Source organism: Lathyrus oleraceus, chromosome 6 (assembly GCF_024323335.1).
Source record: "Lathyrus oleraceus cultivar Zhongwan6 chromosome 6, CAAS_Psat_ZW6_1.0, whole genome shotgun sequence".
In the NCBI taxonomy this organism is placed as follows: domain Eukaryota; kingdom Viridiplantae; phylum Streptophyta; class Magnoliopsida; order Fabales; family Fabaceae; genus Lathyrus; species Lathyrus oleraceus.
Window position 1 is genome coordinate 371,135,091 of NC_066584.1, and position 20,796 is coordinate 371,155,886.

At 34.2% G+C, this 20,796-nt stretch overlaps 1 protein-coding gene across 1 annotated transcript; it reads left to right on the top strand.

Annotated features, from left to right (window-relative positions):
- Positions 1 to 2,155: 2,155 nt before the first annotated feature.
- Positions 2,156 to 4,813, top strand: LOC127091393 (gibberellin receptor GID1B). The gene is made up of 2 exons (XM_051030017.1): positions 2,156 to 2,611; positions 3,343 to 4,813. The coding sequence occupies exons 1-2, from the start codon at positions 2,573 to 2,575 to the stop codon at positions 4,336 to 4,338; spliced, it is 1,035 nt and encodes a 344-aa protein (XP_050885974.1). The 5' UTR covers positions 2,156 to 2,572; the 3' UTR covers positions 4,339 to 4,813.
- Positions 4,814 to 20,796: the final 15,983 nt, after the last annotated feature.

Below are 20,796 nucleotides of genomic sequence, written 5' to 3' on the forward strand. Positions count from 1 at the left end.
GTGTTTATAGAGTCTATTGACCCTCTTAGAAATCAAAGACAACTCATCATCTTCTTTTGAGTCTTTATCAGAAACATCTGATTCTTCCTCAACTTCATAAACTATTGTCTTCTTAGGCTTGGACTTTAAAGCAACCGATTTACCTCGCTTATGAGGTTCATCTTCCTCGAGTTCAATCTCGTGGCTTCTCAAAGAACTAACAAGTTCTTCAAGACTAATACTATTAAGATCCTTTGCCAACTTCAAAGCAGTTACCATAACTCTCTATTTTTAGGGAGACTTCTGATTATCTTCTTGACATGATCAACTGTAGAGTATCCTTTGTCCAGAACTTTCAGTCCTGCAACAAGCATCTGAAATCTTGAGAACATATTCTCAATGGTTTTATCATCTTCCATTTTGAATGCTTCGTACTTCTAGATTAAGGCCAAAGCATTTGTCTCATTTACTTGAGCATTCCCATCACGAGTCATCCTCAGAGAGTCAAATATGTATTATTATTATTATTATGTTATTCAAAGTAATAGAGAAATAAAAGATGATATTTTATCAGAGTATACTAAGACAATCAATGTAGTACGAGACAAAATATTGGAGGTTAAAAATCAAAACGAGAATAAATTAAGTGTATGAGAGATGACGATGTTTTGTTGGATGTGTGGTAAGACTACACATGATAAGATTAAAATGACAATATTAGAGAGATTGTTGGGTAGCACCTATATTAGGAAATATGGTGGAAATACAAGCTTAGGTGATTTGAGTCTGTATTATGTCATTCAAAACACTAGAGAAATAGAACGAGATATTTTATTAGAGTGTAGTAAGACATGTGATGTTGTACGAGACTAAATACTAGGTGGTTAAGAACCAACGCAAGAATAAAGTAAGCGTCTGAAAGATGAGGATGTTGTGTTAGATGTGTGGTAATACTATACATGATAAGATTAAAAATGATAATATTAGAGAGTGTTAGGGTAACATCTATAATAAAAAAATAATTTTAGATGATTTTAGCATGTAGAGAGAAGACATGTAGATTTTGTGATAAGAAAAATAGATCGGATGAAGACGTAAGTTGATGGGGTGTTTTAATTGTACTAAGAGACAGGAACCAAACCCCTTACCTAACTCACTACTAATCTGAATTGAATCACGAGAAAAAAGAGAGGATCAAACAACTTTGTTGGTTGATGTAGGAGATGGTACCTATACACGCACGCGCGCACACACATTCACAAAACACACATATTGTTTCTTCGTATGACGATTAATCATCAAACTAGAGAAAAAAGAGAGGATCGAACAAAAAAACAAGAAAAAAAATCCAATCATATCTTCCCTTTTATCTTCACCCTATTTTTTTTCTCTAATCGTTAAAGATGTGAAGAAAGTCGATCCATCAAACTGTCGCCTACAAAATTTATTAGGTGTTAAAATAAAATGTAAAATTTTCAAGAATAAAAACACAATATTCTTACAAAATCTAAACTTAAATCAAGGCAAACAAAAAAACACCTACTACTACTATTTACTCTATTATTACAAAACTCCATTTATTAAATCGAGTTCTAAAAGTAGTAATAAATAACGGGGCATTGGGTGGACCTATAAAGCGATTTCCGTTATGATAAATGAGGAAAAACAAAACTGAATATTTAATAATTAAATTTAAAAAAGAAAAAAACAAAAAAGTTAACTCAAAGACATAACAATATTGTTAACAAGTCCAAAACGGGGTTGTCAATAGCCATCAACAAGAACAAGAAAGCTTCTTCTGTACACAACCTTGTACGTCACAAGTCATTTCTCTCTCAAATACATACACAAGCATAAAGACAAAAACACACATTAAATTTAATATATAATAATAGTATTTTTCATTCATAAATAAATAAATAAATAAATAAACAAATAAATAAATAAATAAACATAAGTTTGAATTCAATCATAAACTGAGTATACCTGTATTAAATTTTTTGAAATAAAATTTCGTCATCCATTATAATTTTATTTATGGAATTAATTTCTACAATTATACTCTTATTTCTAAAAATATAAAAAATAAATATAAAAATATTTAATTAATAAATATATTTTACGTGGGACCCATTTGAACAGTTTAATTCGGCCGCCAGCTTTGTCGTCTCTCTTGTCTCCGTTTACATCTTCCTTCCCTCCGTCGTTTGACTACTCCTTTCTCTCTCTACACCTCTCTCTGTCTTTCTCTCTCCTCAAACCTCTCTTTCTTATCTCTCTCATTTCTCTCATTCATTCATTCATATCATACCTCATCATATATGTCAATGAATCAATCAATGTGATCGATCTTTCTCACTCTTTCTCTCTTTCTTTTTCACCTTCTTTTCTTCTTCTTAAACCGACAAATCAACCTTACCCTCTTTCTTCACTTCTTTTTGTTTTTCTAACCCCTAATATTTGTTATGTGGCGCCATAAAGGTTCGGTTATGGCTATTCTTCTCTCTGCTTGAGGATCACTCTTACTTTTAAGCGTGTTTCTTTTGATTTTGATTTTTTGAATCACTTGGAAAGAGAAGACATATACACAGACATGGCTGGAAGTAATGAAGTCAACCTTAATGAATCTAAGGTAACAACTTTCTTAGTTTTGTGCTTTTATGTTTTTTTTTTGTTACTTTATTTGATGCTACTATGGTGTATTCTGTGTTTTTTTCATTCCTTTCTTTGGTTTTGGAAGTGATTTGTGGTGTGTTTTTTGATGTTGGGTTTTGGTTTTGAAGGGGAAAGTTGTAATCTTTAACATAGATTGGGAAGGATTGTAGTATATTTGTTGGGGGAATATCTCTGTGTTTGAAGAGATTGTTGTCTCTTTGTTTTTATTATCCTCTCTGGGTTTTGTTGATAATGATGGTCCCTATAATAGGGTTCGTTTCAATTTTTATTTTTGTACTTTCTATTTTCTTACATGTAGGCCTCTTGGGTTTCTTGTTCTGGTAAGTTGGTAAATTTCAGTTTGATTTTGTCTCCAAAGTTGATAAATTTTCCCCTTTTCCCTAAATTTTGTATGGTTTTACATGTTTATACTCCCTTTTCATGATCCTTCTTTTCAATAGTTTTTTGCTTTTCTAAGGTTTTATGAGCTTTGATTAGTTGATTTGTTTCTATACAAGTACTATACTGTCAAATGAAATGCATAGTTCTAATGGATAAGGTTCTAATAACATAGTTCATACTATTGGATAAGCTTTGATTTGATGGTTTTTTGTTCCTTCTTGTTTAGAAGAACTATAGTGTTGAATGAAATGCACATTTGATATGGACAAGGTTCTAAATTCTAATAACATGTTACAATCTTTGCAGAGTGTTGTTCCTCTTAATACTTGGGTGCTTATCTCCAATTTCAAGCTAGCTTACAATCTTCTAAGACGGGCGGATGGAACTTTCAATAGAGAGTTGGCTGAGTTTCTCGACCGCAAGGTTCCGGCCAATACAATTCCGGTTGACGGAGTATTTTCTTTCGATCATGTCGATCGGAATACAGGACTTTTTAGTAGGGTTTATCAACCTGCTCCAGAGAATGTTACTACTTGGGGCATTATAGAGCTAGAAAAGCCCTTGAGCACAACTGAGATTGTCCCTGTCATAATTTTCTTCCATGGTGGAAGCTTTTCTCATTCCTCAGCTAATAGTGCTATCTACGACACTTTCTGTCGTCGCCTTGTGAGCATGTGTAAGGCTGTTGTTGTTTCTGTAAACTACCGAAGATCGCCCGAGCATCGGTTTCCATGTGCTTATGAAGACGGTTGGAATGCTCTTAAATGGGTTAAATCAAGGACATGGCTTCAAAGTGGAAAAGATTCTAAGGTTTATGTCTACATGGCAGGGGATAGTTCCGGTGGTAACATTGCTCATCATGTCGCGGTGAGAGCTGCCGAGGAAGATGTCGAGGTACTAGGTAACATTCTTCTCCATCCGCTCTTTGGCGGGGAGAAGCGTACGGAATCAGAGAAGAAACTGGACGGAAAGTATTTTGTGAGGTTGCAAGATCGCGATTGGTATTGGAGAGCTTTTCTACCCGAAGGAGAAGATAGAGACCATCCTGCTTGCAATCCATTCGGACCTAATGGTAAACGCCTTGAAGGACTAAAGTTCGCTAAAAGCCTTGTTTGCGTGGCCGGTTTGGATCTTCTTCAAGATTGGCAATTGGAATATGTGGAAGGTCTCAAGAATTATGACCAAGATGTTAAACTTCTTTACCTAAAGGAAGCAACTATTGGTTTCTACTTCTTGCCTAATAATGATCATTTCTATTGCCTCATGAACGAGATTAACACCTTCGTGCATCCTAACTGTTGATAAATCGCCACTTCTCTACTACTACTACTACTTAACCATACATGACTAAAAGCCTGACTTGTATTCTTTATGTCCCTACTTTACAGTGGTGGTGTGTAGTTATTATAATATTATGTAGTGTTGTTACTCACTGTTTTAACATCTATGGTGGTAAAAATCTGAGCTTTCTGTTATCCGCGGACTACTTGTTGGTGCACTCTGCCTATATCTTTTGAAGGGTAGCACCGGTTTCTGCGTCTGAGGTACCGGAGTTTGGTTGTGCCACTGTACTCAAAGCTTGCCCCAATTTACTTGTTCGACCTCGAAAGGAGGAGGGAAGATTCAAGATAAGGCATGGTTGATGAATTTGATTAAGTGAGTGTTTTTATGTTGTATAACTATTATATAGAGTGGGAACTTTTGAGTATAGCCCATCCTGTTATGAACTTGTATGTTTCTTATATAGTAATATAAGTGTCTTGTTTGTTTGATTTTATCTTTGTCCAAAATGGTGAAGTGTTGTAGTGTTCTTTGTTGTATTTTCAATTTCTTGACACAGAAGTTACATATGTATTTGGTTTTCTTGATGGATTCAAGCTATAGAGAAATGTTGGTAACCAAGTGTGGTAATCACTGGTTAAAATGATGATGCTGCATATGAATTTGAGTTATTCTATGTTATAGGTGCAACCTAAGATTCAGTTGAAAAGGTTGACACCAAATGTCCAATGTGGAAAAGAAATGTGTTTTCTTGTCATGCGTGATATTTAATCATTTGTTAGAAAGGAATAATGGAACATGTAATAGAACATGACAGGGGTGGGTAGGATAGGAGGACAATCCTTAGTCCTTTGTTCATTCATTACCTTAAAGTCAAATCCCATCCACCAAAAGGACATAAGATGCTTTCACAGAAGAGTGTTCACCAAGACCAAGAGTTTGAATCATAAATTTCTCCATCTTTCAACAACAACTAGGTTAATCCTTTTTCTATTGTTTTTTTGTCACTTGTTCAATTTTTGACCAAGAAGTTCATCTATACAATTATGCTGAGAATATTGCATATGTACCCTTAAAAAAGTACAATGGATAAACTTGATGAAATGCATTGATTCAAATCTATCAAGAATATAGTTTCTATGAGTCTCTTTTTCCTTTAAGCAAAAAGCTTCATTGAAAAATATTAAAAAAAAACATGAACTTTATTCTATTCTATTCTATCCTATTCTACATTGTTATTCCATTTCATCATCTAGTAATAAAACTATTATAATTTTTCTTTATTCTGACTAGTATTCGGGAACAGCTAAGCTTTGACAAAGACATGAAACTCTTGTCTTTTAGTACTATTGATTTTCTTGGGATACTTATCTACTTTGTTTTTTTTGGGAGCATTTGTATAACCACAAACTTATTCAAATTAGGCACAAAGACTTTTGTTACAACTTTGAAGTTTAGTTTTCATCTTTCTTGTGCAAAGATTATTCTACTTTATTATGATTTATGAATAGTTCTTAGTATATAATCTGTTTGTCTTTGAAAAAATATTCCCTAATAGGACAGAGAAGGGAGTCATTATCAATAAATGAGGTTTCTTTAATTTGGATTATGGACAAAATTTGATTTATTATGCTTGGTACTTTGCTTTATTATTAGTTAATTAAAAAATATTTGATGGGTCATTACTTGTGTTATGCGCATTCACACCACACCAACAATGCTACCATTATGAGGAATCTTCTACTCAAGCGTGTCGTTAGTGACTAATTTAATATGACTACGTTGTATAAATACTTAAATCATAAGTATAGTTTTTCCACCTCATGTTGGCTACCTACTTTCAGCTTTATGCTTTCAACTCAAATCCGTTTTTGCATAGTTGGATTCTCACGGGAGAAATGAAAAAGGTAAAAACATATCAATAGGTTAGTAATAAAAACAAAAAACAAAAAACAAAAATAAAAAATTAACCATTCATTATTTTCTAGTCTATTATAGAAGTGGAGAATAAAATCATTTGTTGTGAACATCTCTTTAAATTGACACGCTTGGTTTGGTCAAGAGCAAAGATTTGATAACAAAAGATGGATGATGTCAATGCAGAACAATCTTAGTAAGAATATTTGTAATCTGAAATTAAATATAAAACAAAGAAAGTGATATTAGTTGATCAGTATAAGCATCATAGATTGAATGACAATCATGTTAAAGTTTGAAGAGTAATTCAAGTGCTGTAATCGGTTACCACGGACGTGTAACATATTACAGTAGCGTCTGATATGCATTCTAGTAGCAAAAATGTCTGGTTTTCGAAGGTGTAACCAGTTACTACTGAAGCTGAATTAACTTTTGTTTTATTCAGTATCAGGTGTAACCTACATGCACGATTTTTTGTATTTTCTGCTATTGTACATGGTCATTTGAAGTTCCAATTGTTTTGTATCTCATATATAAGTGTTTAGGGTGCACTCTCATTCAAGCTAATGAAATCATAACTTCTCACCTTAATTCTCTCTCTCCCTCTCTCTCTCTCTCTCTCTCTCTCTCTCTCTATTATATATATATATATATTATATATTATAATATAATATTATATATTATATTATATATATTATATATATATATATATATAGATATATATATATATATCCACATCAAAAAAAATTCCACCTTTGCTTCACCAAAGTATCAAGAGTATGGTTTAGATCCACAAACACCTAGTGTGAAACATGAATTTTGTTTCCAATGAAAAAATTTCTACAAATTTATCCATTCTTGATGCAAAGAACTACAAAAAATGGTGCAAGCAAATGAGTGTGTTATTTGGCTATTAAGATATTTTTGAGGTGATCAAGAATGATGTTACTCCTCTTGTTCAGAATGCAACTGAAGCGTAACAAGCAACACATAAAGAAGAGAAGAAGAAAAATCATAAAACGTTGTTCTTGATTCATCAATGTGTTGATGGCGACAACTTTGAGAAAATTGGCGATTGCGAATCGTCGAAGCAAGCATGAGATATCTTAGAGAAGACTTATGCAGGGGCTAACAAAGCGAATATGGTGATTACAAACTCACAAATGTCAGCTCAGATTGGTTCAAATGGAAAGAAATGAGACAATTAACGATTTCACAATGAGAATCACTCGATTGATGAACCAAGTTAAGACATGTAGAGAAACCATTACAGAGCAGTATGTTGTCGCTAAAATCTTGCATTCTTTAACACCAAGATTCGACAACATAGTTTTGGCGATTGAGGAGTCGAAGGATCTTGTGACAATGAGCAAAAAGAAGATGCAAAGTTCTCTTGAGGCTCATGAATAAAGGATGGAGGAGAATAATAACAATAAGGCAAAGGCGGAGATCGCTTTGCAAGCTCGTCTCAATAAGAAGGACAAGAGATCAAAAGGAAAATGGCCCATGAAGAACAAAGAGAATTTTCAGAATTTTGGTGAAAAAAAGTTCAAAAATTCAAAGAATTTGACTTGTCAAAGGAGTGAGAGCAGCTAAAACAAACATGGTGGTCAAGGAAACTTTAGATATGAAAGGAAGAGGTTTGACAAGGGCAAGGAGCAGTGCTACAAGTGTCAACAGTTTGGTCATTTTGTGAAAGAATGCAATGCGAATAAGAAGGAATCTCAAAGGGATGAAGCCAAGGTTGCAAGACAAGAGTTTTATGAAGAGAATACACTTTTGGTCATGATCACATAAGCGAATTGTAGCAGTAAACAACTGTGGGACAGTAACTGCAACAACTCAAAAAATGCTGAAAAATTAAGTTGTGGCTGGTTAATGATATGATTGACCGGTTGTGTGAGAGGAAGACGCCATGATGAGTATGAAAGGAGTTCGATGTAGTGAGGAATGGTATTTGGACTCGGGTTGTTCAACTCATATGACGTGAAAAAGGGATTGGTTTGTAAAAATAAATCGTGCCATGAAGAATAAAGTAAAGTTCGCGGATGACAACACTCTAATGACCGATGATATCAGTGATATTTTGATCATGAGGAGGGATGGTGGACATTCCTTGATCAAAGATGTCTTGTATATTCCGGGTATCAAATGCAACCTTCTAAGTATTGGCTAATTACTTGAGAATGGTTACAAGTTTCACATGGAAAACAATGGGCTGCACGTTTTAGATGCAAAAGGAGTTTTGGTCCTTGAAGTTCATATGGCTGCCAATAGAACCTGCAAGGTTGAGTTGAAGGTTATGAAGCATAGATATCTTGCTACTACATCAAGTCGTGAAGAGTGGATGTGGTGCTATTGTCTTGGGCATCTCAATTTTGAAGATCTCAAAGATTTGCAAAGGAATGGAATGGTAACGGGACTGCCATCGATCAACATACCAGCTGAAATTTGTGAAGAATGTGTGTAAGCTAAAAAACATAAAGGGAAATTCAACAATAATGCATGTTGAAGAACCAGGAATCACTTTGAGGTGGTACATTCGGATGTGTGTGGACCGATGCAAGTAGATTCCATTGGTGGAAATATATACTTTGTCACATTTATTGATGATCATAATAGAAAACTATGGACATACCTAATAAAGAGAAAAGATGAGGTATTCGAAGTGTTTAAGAAGTTTAAGTCCATGGTTGAGAGGCAAAGTGGTCACAAGCTCAAAGTGCTCAAAACGGATGGTGGATGCGAATATGTCTCAAATGACTTTGGGAGTTTTTGTGATCAAAAAGGGATTGTACATGAGGCAGTACCTCCCTATACACCACAAAAAAATGGTGTAGTTGAAAGGAAGAATCGATCGATCATGAACATGGTGAGAAACATGTTAAAGGGGAAGAACTTGCCGAATGAGCTATGGGGAGAAGCGATATCCATAACTTCCTATTTGTTGAATAGGTTCCCTACAAAGAAGTTGAAAAATATAACACTGGAGGAAGAATGCTCGAGTTTCAAGCCAAATATGAACCATTTGAGAGTCTTTTATTCCATTGCATACTGACATGATCTGAGTCAACTTAGGAAGAAGTTGGATGACAAGGGAAAGGTGATGATACTTGTTGTATATCACTCTACTGGTGGTTACAAACTGTTTGATGATGTAAACAGGAGGATCGTCATCCGGCAGGACATAGTTGTGAGTGTATTCTTCCATTTAGATATGTTTTAAATGATGTTAAAACTAGGAAATAACATTTATGTACATTGGACGGTATCATCCGAGTCTAGCCATGCATTTTAGCGTTCTTGCATAAGGAAGCATGTCAACATTGTTGGAAATAGTATGGAATATATTTGTGCATCAAAATATTGTATTGAACATGAAAAAATGGTTTTAAGTGAAAAATATTCATTATAGGTCGACACATACGACTACAGGTCGACCTATAGACACATTTTTTAAAACTTCAGGTCGACACATAGATGCTACAAGTCGGCACGTATAATAAAGTATTAAAGTAGGTAGCTACTATTTTGGTGTAATGACTCTATAGGTCGACACATGCTTACAACAAGTCGACACATGACATGAATAGGTCAACACATGACTCGTATAGGTCGACCTATTGATTAAAATCTTTGAAAAATTGCATTTATTTCCATTCCTTTTGCATTCCTTTTACTTCTTATGAGTCTCACATGTATAATACATGATACATGTATCATTCTCTAGTAAGGTTTCTAGAGTGAGTAAAATCTATATGAATCCAGGATTTCAAAGCATCTTATCATCTTCAATTCAATCTATGCATACACACAATCAAACTACAAATAATCATTTTTTGATTGGATACCATCTAGATTAGGATTGATAAAGTCCAATTAGGTTTGTTGTACCGAGAATATTGGGTTGCGATCTTTGAGGGATTCAAATAAGAAAACCGAGTTAGGGTTTTCCTTCAAGATCTTTAGGGTTTGAAGGTTTTTTATAATATTGTGAAATTTGGATCAGATCGACTGAAAGCCTTGAGATTAGGTGTGTCGGCAACGGAGTAACGTGAAACGGTGGATTGTGTTGAAAAATCTTGGGTTCAACATGTGTGCATTAGGTATTAATTCAGCTGGGTGAAAGCCTTAAGACAAGGAGGTCGTGCAAGGAAGTAGCAACAACAGGTGAATTAAAGTGGCATTGTTGTTGACTTGATCAAGCTTTGATCAAGGTTTTTGGAGGTGCTAGAGTCAATAACAAAGTTAGGGTTTGTAGTATTTGATTTCTCATCTCTTGTATACATACATTTGCAAAGTAAGACTTATTATATTAATATCTTAATTAGAATTAAAATTGAGGGCAGACGTACCCATAACGAGGTCGAGAACTGCCTAAACAAATCCTTGTGTACTCTCTCTATCTCTTTTATTTTTCAATTCACAAATTATTGATTACTTTGATCTCTTGATCAACATTGTTTGGATAATAGCTTTTTAATTATTTAATTAATTTGTGTTATTGTAGTAATCACATACCATTTGGTAGTGATTGGGTTTCTAAGAACTACAAACATTATACTAATATCCAAACTTTGTTGATTGCACACAAAGTGTTAGACAAATTGTTTCAACTAGTTTTTTGTATGTTACTATCATTGGAGATAGACCTTTACTATAGTAGAGTATTCAATTTGTTGTTTGAAGTGTTGTTAATCAACTTCTGGATTATTATCATACGATTGACACTCTTACGCATATCTGGGCTTTTTGATAGTAGGTTCGGTTAGACGATTTTTGATCTGGGAAATATTTGAAACTTGCTTCCGCACCATAAATTTTTCTAAGTCAAATTTTTGAATAAATTTTTAATTTGGGATCTATTCACCCCCCTTTAGATCTAGGCCCATCGTTTAACAAGTGGTATCACGAGCTTTGGTTGTTTCCGGTCTTAAGATTTTCTTATTAGATAATGGCTACAGAACCTAAAGGGGTGTATAATAGAGCACCTATTTTCACCGGCAAAAATTATGGTTATTGGAAAGCTTTTATGCGTATCCATATCAACTCCGTTGATAAGGGTGTATGGGACGTCAACACTAATGGTCCTAATGAAATTACAATGACAAACAGTGAAGGCGTCATCATACCAAAATCCGAGAATCAATGGAATGATAATGATAGAAAGTTTTGGTCTCATGATTGGAAAGCACAAAATATTCTCATATCCGCATTAGGTGTTGATGAGTATTATTATGTCTCTCATATTGAAATCGCCAAAGCTATGTGGGATGCATTAGAAGTTGCCCATAAGGGAACTAATGAAGTAAAACAAGCTAGGATCAACACATTAAACCAAGAGTTTGAACTCTTTCGTATGAAGCATGGTGAAACCATTGCCGACATGAAAAAGAGATTCATGCATCTTATTAATAGATTGAATGCTCTAGGTAATCCTATCTCCAATTCCATTTCTACTAACAAGGTTTTAAGATGTCTTAATAGGGAATGCGAGCCAAGGTCACCGCTATCAAAGAGGTGAATGATCTTAAAGCACTTGATCTTACTACTTTGTTTGGTAAATTGGAAGAACATGAGCAAGAACTCACTTTCTTGGAAAAACATGAAAAAGAATATGAAAAGAATATGAAGAAAGAGAAAGGTAAACACAAGGTAGAAGAGAAGAAGTCCATTTCTCTAAAGACTTCTAGTTTAAAGTCCTCTAATAGTGAGCTTAGTGGTTGTGAAACTAAAGATGACGAAGACTTCGATGAAGAAGGTATGGGGTTATTCATCAAAAAGTAAAATAGATATAAGTGGGAATATGTAAATAAGTACTCTGAAAAGAAGGATCATGGAAAATCCAAAAGGTTGTCAAATTCCTCAAAGGATGATGAGACGAAGAAAAGTAAGGGTAGAAGTACATGCTACCATTGTGGTAAAGAAGGTCACATTAGGCTAGAGTATGCTCAAATCATGAAAGAAAATGAAAAAGGCCGTCACAAAAGATCCAATAAGCCTAGAAGGGCTTATATTGCTTGATAAAGTGAAAGTGGTTCTTCAAGTGGAGAAAGTTATAGCTCAAGCGACGAATCGGAAAAGATGTGTTACATGGCCAACAAAGGAAAGAAAAAGAATACAAGTCACTCTAAGCCTAAATCTACTCATGACTTATCTTATTCTCAATTACAAGAATATTTTGAAAATCTACAAAGACAAGTCATAGAAGCTTTCAAAAAGCTTGCTTCAAACAAAAGAATTTTCTCTCATTTGCAAGCTAAAATATTGGAAAATGAAAAGAATATAGAAGCTCTAAGGAAATCTATGTTATATATTTTAAAAGATAAATGTGATGATAATAGAACCTCATGGTTTGGGTGTGTGACTTATCATATTTGGCAAAAAGAGTCGAGAGATCTTAAAGTGAAGTTGAACAAGGCTTTGCAACCTGATCAGATCATTTTGATGCATATTCTTATACTATTGTACTTAGACTACTCTATAGTTTATTCTACTATTTTTACTATTTTAGTTTGCTTTTATATTTAAGTTTATTTTTGGCTTTATTTTATTTTCGTACTTTATTCTCAGCATAAATAGTTATTTGATACCTTGTCACTATGCAGACCATAACTTGAGCTAAGGGAATCAGATTGATGTGTTCTAATATTCTTTGGAAAGATAATAGAAAGAGATATAAGTTTCATGTTGAAGTCAAAAGCTATTCGGAGTGAAGGAGGTTCAAATAATTCTTTGAAGTTCCAGACTTAATTAGAATAGTAAGTTTGGACCAGTTTTTGTAATTTTCGGGTCGGATCCCATAAGGGCCCGAATTTTCCTTTTATTATATTAGGTCTTTCACTACTACAGTAATCCTATTCTAAATTTGAAGATACATTATTGCTTATAAGATTTCATGGAGAACTAAAGTTCACAAGGTTGATCTGTTGTAATCGATTTCCATCGATGCTTTGAGGTTTCTTAATTTTGAATCAAATGTCTTTTCCCTTTCAATATTGTGTTCTATGTCTTGTATTCTTTATCCAAGTTCTATAGAATATGTGTTGATTAATTTCGGTTGATATATGTTCCATAATCATGTTTGCTTAATTCGCGTGTGCTTAACTCGTTTGCTTAATTCAAAATCTATTTGCTTAATTCAGAAATTAGGAACACATATCATATATTAGTATTAATGCGCTTGTTATTATTATTGTAATCGAAAAGGGATTAAAATCCACTCAGGGCATGAAAATTATATTAACCAATGATAAGTTAGGAAACCAAAACAATAGATCAACTTATTTCATGATCACTTTTTATAATCACTTTTCATAATCACTTTTCATAATCACTTTTTATAATCACTTTTCATAATCACTTTTTATAATAACTTATTCTAAATTGAATTGAAACCCCCCTATTTTGTTTTTTTATTTAGTTAATTTGCCAAGAGTCCTTGCGATACGATACTCGAGTGTCGCTTTCCTAGACTACCGTTCTTAGTTACTCTTTTTTGACTCGTGTGCAACAACGGATCAAATTGGCATCGTTGCGAGAGACTCTTGTAGATTTTAACATTTAGTATAGTCATAGGTGTTGTGTTTCAGCATTCTTGCGTTATGTCCTTTTCTCATTTTAGCATTAAAAAAAATTGTATTTAAGAAAATCGTCTCAAATTATTCTGACTCTTTGTCAATTTATTAGAAAAAAATCAAGGATCGAAAGTCTTTATTTATAAATTAAATAGTGGATGCCCCCTTAAAAATCCAAAATTCCGTATTTTTCTATTTTCTATGATTTTTTTCTTCTGTTTTGATAGGTTCGCAAAATTCTTAATTGACTTTATTAGATTACTTTTCGTGTTTTTGGATTTTTATTTTATTTTCTTTTAATTGTTTTTTCCATATTTAAATTGTTTTTTCTTAATAGGGACATTATTGGTATTTTCCTATTTGTTGCTGCATTGCTGAATTAGTTATGTGTTTTCTCATTGTTTGTTGATTTTTTTCCTATTGAGTTTAACATGGCTGATCAAAGAACTCTAAGAGAGCTTGCTTCTCCTAATATTAATTATAATGGTTTATGTATCGAATATGTTGATGTTGTTGTTCCTTTTGAATTGAAATCTGGTTCAATACACTTGTTGCCAAGGTTTAGTGGTCTTATAAGTGAGGATCCGCATAAGCATCTGAAGGAATTCCAATTGTTTTCTCTACACCTTTGAGACCTGAAGGAATAACAGAAGATCATATCAAGCTTAGAGCCTTTCCATTCTCACTACAAGGTGCTGCAAAAGACTGGTTGTACTATCTTGAATCTAATTCTATTAGAACATGGAATGATTTAAAGAAAGTGTTCCTAGAAAGATACTTTTCTGCCTTCAGAGTTGCATCAATCAGAAAGGATATATCTGGTATAAGACAAGGAAACGAATCATTGGCAGAATACTATGGAAGATTCAAACAGTTAGTGTCCAGTTGTTCTCAACACCATATTACTGAGCAGTTACTTATCCAATACTTTTATGAGGGATTTCTACCAATGGACATATACATTTTAGATGATGCTAGTGATGGAGCACTTGTTGATAAGACTCCAGCTGCTGTCAAATCCTTGATTGAGAACATGTCACTTAACTCGCAACAATTTACAACTAGGGATAATTATGTAGTCCAAGCAAAAGGTGTGAATGAGATTCATGTTTCTTCTTCCAACAAAGTTATAGAAAATAGAATTGATGAACTTACCTCTTTAGTGAAATAGTTGACAATAAGTAAATCCCAAACAACAAAGTTGTGTGGTATTTGTACTTCTCCGGAACACCCGATTGATACATGTCCTATTATGCAAGATGAGTCGGTCACTGAGTTGCCTCAAGCATACGCAAGAACCCTTTACAATCAAGGAAACAATCATAACAAGTACAACACTCATGACCTGTCCACTAACAAATACCATCCCAACTGGAGAAACCACCCAGACCTTCAGTATGGGAATCCACAACCTAGCCAACAATGGTTGATGCTATCCCTGCCACCACCATAGAACCCTTTCCAAGTAACCACCTCTGCACCTTCCGGACCTTCACTTGAGGATCTTGTCAAGAAAATGATTGTGAATAATCTCCAGTTTCAATAACAAACAGATTCTAGTATTCAGACTTTGCAAACACAAATTGGACAACTTGCCATTTCAATGAATGACATGCAGCAAGCTCGAGGATCAAACTAACTACCTGCCCAAACAATAGTAAATCTAAAAGGCCCTAATGTGAGTTCAATTTCCTTGAGATCCAAAAAAGTTGCAGAATCATCCTAAAATAAAATAAAAAAGTTATTGAGGTAACACATGAGGCTGAAAAAAGAGTATGTACCACCAATCCCTTTCCCACAAAGAGTACTAAAAAATAAGAAGATTGACGAGGAAGACACACACACACAGAGAGAGAGAGAGAGAGAGAGAGAGAGAGAGAGAGAGAGAGAGAGATTTTGGATGTATTCAGAAATGTGGCAGTGAATATTCCACTACTTGATGTGATTAAGTAGGTTCGAAATATGCAAAATTTCTGAAAGATTTATGCGCACACACAAGAGGAGGATTACCGGAAATGAGAGAGTGAATTTGGGATGAAATGTTTCGGCCCTTATTCAGCCTAACCCTTCACCTACTAGTTCGGCCCTCACTCAGGAAATGCTACAAAAGTGCAAGGATCCAAGAACTTTTGTTATTCCTTCTAACATTGGAAATAGTAAATTCGAAAATTGCATGCTTGATTTAGGAGTGGGCATTAATGTTATGCCTACTTTTGCGTATAGTAATCTTGATCTTAGTCCTTTGCAGCATACAATTTTAATCATTCAATTGGCGAACAAAAGCATTGCTAGCCCTATTGAAGTAGTGGAAAATCTGCTTGTTCAAGTTAATAACTTGACTTTTCCTGCAGTTTTTTATATTCTGGACATGTATGAAGAAACAAATTCAAGCAAATCACCAATCATTTTGGTCAGACCATTCATGAAAACGGTGAAAACAAAAATTGATGTTGACGATGGAACCATGTCCATGAAATTTGGTGACATTGTCGCGAAATTCAACATTTTTGATGCTATGAAACATCCTCTGGAAGAGCATTCTGTTTTTCAATTAGAGTTGCTTTCTGAAATTATTGATGAAGCTTATTCTGATTTGTTTTTAGCTGATTTTCCAACTTTATCTGGTTTTGATGATATTTAGTCATGTGATGATTGTACTAACACTAACCTTTGTGCTATTTGTGCTGAGATTGATGTCGCCTTGCAGGGTGACAGTGTAAATGTAGTTGTTTATGTAGCTGAAGCTCTTGACATCTTGGCTTCCCCAAACACACCATCCATTGAGTAACCACCTTCTTTAGAGCTTAAACCAATTCTTGAGGAATTTTATTATTCATCAAAGCTTCAACTTGAGCAGGAACATAAAAAGGGAATTGGATGGACCTTGGCTTACACTCTTATGCATAGGATCTCACTTAAAGATGGAACAAAAGTAGTGAGACCGCCCCGTAATCCTTTGATTCTTGATGTTGTGAAAAATGAGATCATCACGTTCCCATTCAATACTTTTACTTATCTAAGATCCTTCTTTGATCCTGGAATACAAGCGAAGGCATTAATCAAAATTTCAAGGTCAATGGACACTATCCAAAGCTACTCCATGAGAGCCCCACTTTGGAAGAAGAGACTGTACATGAGCTCTCTTTGGGAAAGGATGCTTATACGGTCATTTATCCGCATTGACTTCTCGAGTGTGTTCTTTCATTTCTCTGACTCTTATTTTATATTTATGTTATTTCATTGAGGACAATGTATGTTTTAAGTATGGGGGAGAGAACCATTTATGTTGTTTTATTTCATCTAGTTTTTTTGTTTTTGTTTGTTTTCTTACATGAAATGCATGTTTTTTCTGTGGTTTTGAGTTACAATTGTGAGTATTTTCTTTATTCTCTTGATTAAAGAATTATGGTGTGATGTGATTGATTATTTTTGTACATTCTTAGTATGATATGTTGGATTAAACTCTTAATTGTACATCATTTACGGTAGATCGATTAACTTTGTAAGATTTTGAGCCTTTTAATGGATAAGATTGAAAAATTCGTCTCTTTCTTTCTTGTGTGATTTCACTCATGTCTGTTAGTCTCTAGAACTTGAATTTACTCTTTCTGAAACTGTTGATTACTTGTGTACATTGATATGATAAAGACAAATTGTTTTGGTTTACTTTTATCCATTTAACCAAAAAGTCAATCCTGAGTAATATCATCTCTTGTTTGAAAACCCCTTGAGCCTATTATCCCATTCTTTATTTAAACTCATTACATGCCTGAGAATGAAAAACAATGTTATCACCCATTCATAGGGTTGAAAGAGTCTTGTTTGGAGTTGTGTAGGGTTGAATAACTATAGTTGTGATATTTCATTCAAAAGTTGGCAGAAAAAAGAAAAAAATATATATGTAGAAAAAAATATGGAAAAAACAAAGAAGAATGTCATTACATTTTCCTTTTGAAAAAAAGAGAATAAAAACATAAAAGAGAAGAAAAATAGTGGAAACATTTTTGTTTGAAAGTGGATGAATGTAGTTCAACTCCCGCGAGTTCTTTCATGTCTCTTTTCTCCCTTTGAATCTTAGCCTAGTACCCCTTAGGATTTATCTCACTCATACCCTAGCCAAGTTACAACCTAATAAAAGTCCTTTTGATCTTTGTGTGCATGTAATCCAACTGCGGATGTTATAGTTTTTTCAAGCTTATGGTAATGTTAATTTTCATGTTGTGCTTTGAGTGTAAACAATTAACTTAAACACTTGAGAGTTGAGTGAATTTTATCTTTTGAGGATCCTACTACTTTTGATGTACTCTTTGGTAATCAATTTTCATATTTGCTTTGAATGTCACTGTAGGGGGAAATTCATGATCATCAAGCTATTGACAAACTAGAGATCAATTAATAAGAGTCGCCACCGTGCTTTTATTGTTTCCAAGGGAAAAGGGAAAAAAGTACGAACAAAACCCAAATAATAAGAAGTTTTCAAATAAAAACTAATAAAAAATCAGAGATCACAGGTAAGGGGGTTGGTTACACAGAGGGAAGATGTTAGCACCCAAAGTGTCCTAGGTACTCCTAGGGAGCCGTTTTTGTGTGCATATGTATTTTGTACAAAATGATGTTTACAAAAAAATAGAATGGGGGGATGAGAAGAGAATTCATTAATTATATTTTTGTGTTTGACAAGACCTTCGATCTTGTGCCTATGTACCAACATAAAAATGAGGGATCAAAACCTCGTAGTTCGTGCTACAAATTTCAAAATGAGTATGTTGATTTTAACAAAATTTAAGTTTGAAAGGCACAGAGGCCTAAAATGATTTGAATGGGTTAGTTCTTTTTTGTCCTTTTGAAAGTTTAAGTCAATTATAGTTAAATTCATTTACAAGTTTGATTTAAGGAAAGAAGTTTGAAAATGCAATGGAATAAGGCCAAAGTTTCTATCTTTTTGTAAAAAATGGTCAAAGTTTAGAACAAAAGTAGTTCACACAAGCAAGTTTTGAAAAATGGAGGGAGATATTTTGAAATTAAAGAAATGGGGAGAAGATGAAGAGACTACCCTATGCACAAAAATTTAAATAGTTTAGAGTTGAAAAGATATGACCAAATAGGTAGCAATCCAATAGACAAGTATGTCAATAGAAACCCATAATTCCCTTGGACTTTTTAGAATCAAACAACACACAAATGCAGAATTATATCAATCTTGAAGAGCAAAGGCATCAAATAAAGATGGCCTCGTCCAAGCTTATCGACTTCATGATCTTCTTCAAAATAGCCCATGCAACAGATGAATTCCATAAGTCACAGGCTCAAAATAACAGCTTCACAAATGATCAATGTTGCAGATAAATCTTAGAGAGATCTTCAAAGATGTATCAGATGAATTTCAAATTACAAGCACTTGGTTCTTCCACAAATTGGCATTGGCCAAGTCCATTAGCAAAGGAATGTTTCCTAAGTTCTAAGTCCAATTGGTCCACAGATCAAGCCAACAGTCCATACAAAGGTTTTTTAGGGTTTTTGTTATTATTATGTACATTAATGGTCAAAGACCACACAGACAAGCAAAGGAACACAAAACAAAATATATCACATAATATGGTCCAAATGGACAAAGTGAAAATTACATTAACATAAACAATTAGAATGATATGTATAATGGCAAATGATAATAGAGTGATAAAAGTAAATTGCATTAAAAGTAAGAGCTTGAAATTAAAAGTTAATAGTTAGTAAGTTTGAAGTTAGTTTTGTTTTTCTTTTGATTTCAAGACATTCTTTGGAGAACACTCAACCCGCTTGCCACAAGCATGGATCCTTGAACCAAAACATCTTCCAAAGGAAATAAAGAAGGCCAAGTTTCCACACAATACCATGGAAGAGGGGAGACTTACAATCTCACTAACTAGAATGCTTATGCCTTTTATGTCACATACAAAAGAGAGAAAGGGATTGCCCATGTTGAAGTGCGGACGGATGTACGATACCCATGTAAAGAAAATGGGAGCATCTCATGCCAATCCTTGTACGTGACAACCATCTTCAACAACCCCGTTCATCTTGGGTCTATAGGGAGAAGAATTATGATGTGCAATCTTGAAGTCTTTGCAAAGAGCTTCCACCATATTGTTATTCAAGTTCGATCCATTATCAGTAATGATCTTACTTGGCACACCATAACGACATATAATCTGATTCTTGATAAACCTTACAACAAATTGCTTGGTTAGATTTGCATACGATGCCGCTTCAACCCATTTTGTGAAGTAGTCAATCACCACTAGAATGAAACGATGTCCATTCGAAGCTTTGCGCTCAATCATCCCAATCATATCAATTCCCCACATGGAGAAAGGCCATGGAGAAGAGATAACATTCAATAGTCTCGGAGGAATATGAATCTTATCAACATAAATTTGACACTTGTGGCACTTCTTCACAAATTTGCAACAGTCGGATTCCATTGTCAGCCAATAGTAACCTGCTCGCAACATCTTCTTTGCCATTGCATGTCCATTGGAATAAGTACCAAAGGAACCTTCATGCACTTCGGTCATCAACAAGTTTGCTTCGTGTCTATCCACGCATCTGAGCAAAACTATGTCGAAGTTTCTCTTGTACAATATATCACCATTCAAGCAGAAATTACCGGCTAATCTTCTCAAAGTCTTCTTATCTTTCAAAGATGCCCCAGGCGGGTAAATCTGACTTTGGAGGAAACACTTGATGTTGTAATACCACGGCTTCTCGTCTTTGATCTCTTCAACAACAAACACATGAGCTGGCCTATCAAGACGATCACAGATAAATTGGGAACTTCATTCCAATATTTCACCATAATCATTGACATCAACGTTGCAAGAGCATCTCCCATCCGGTTCTCATCTCGAGGGATATGATGTAATTCAATCATTTTAAAGTAAGTTGAAGTTCTCCTCGCATAATCTCTATATGGTATTAAACCGGGGTGATTCGTCTCCCATTCTCC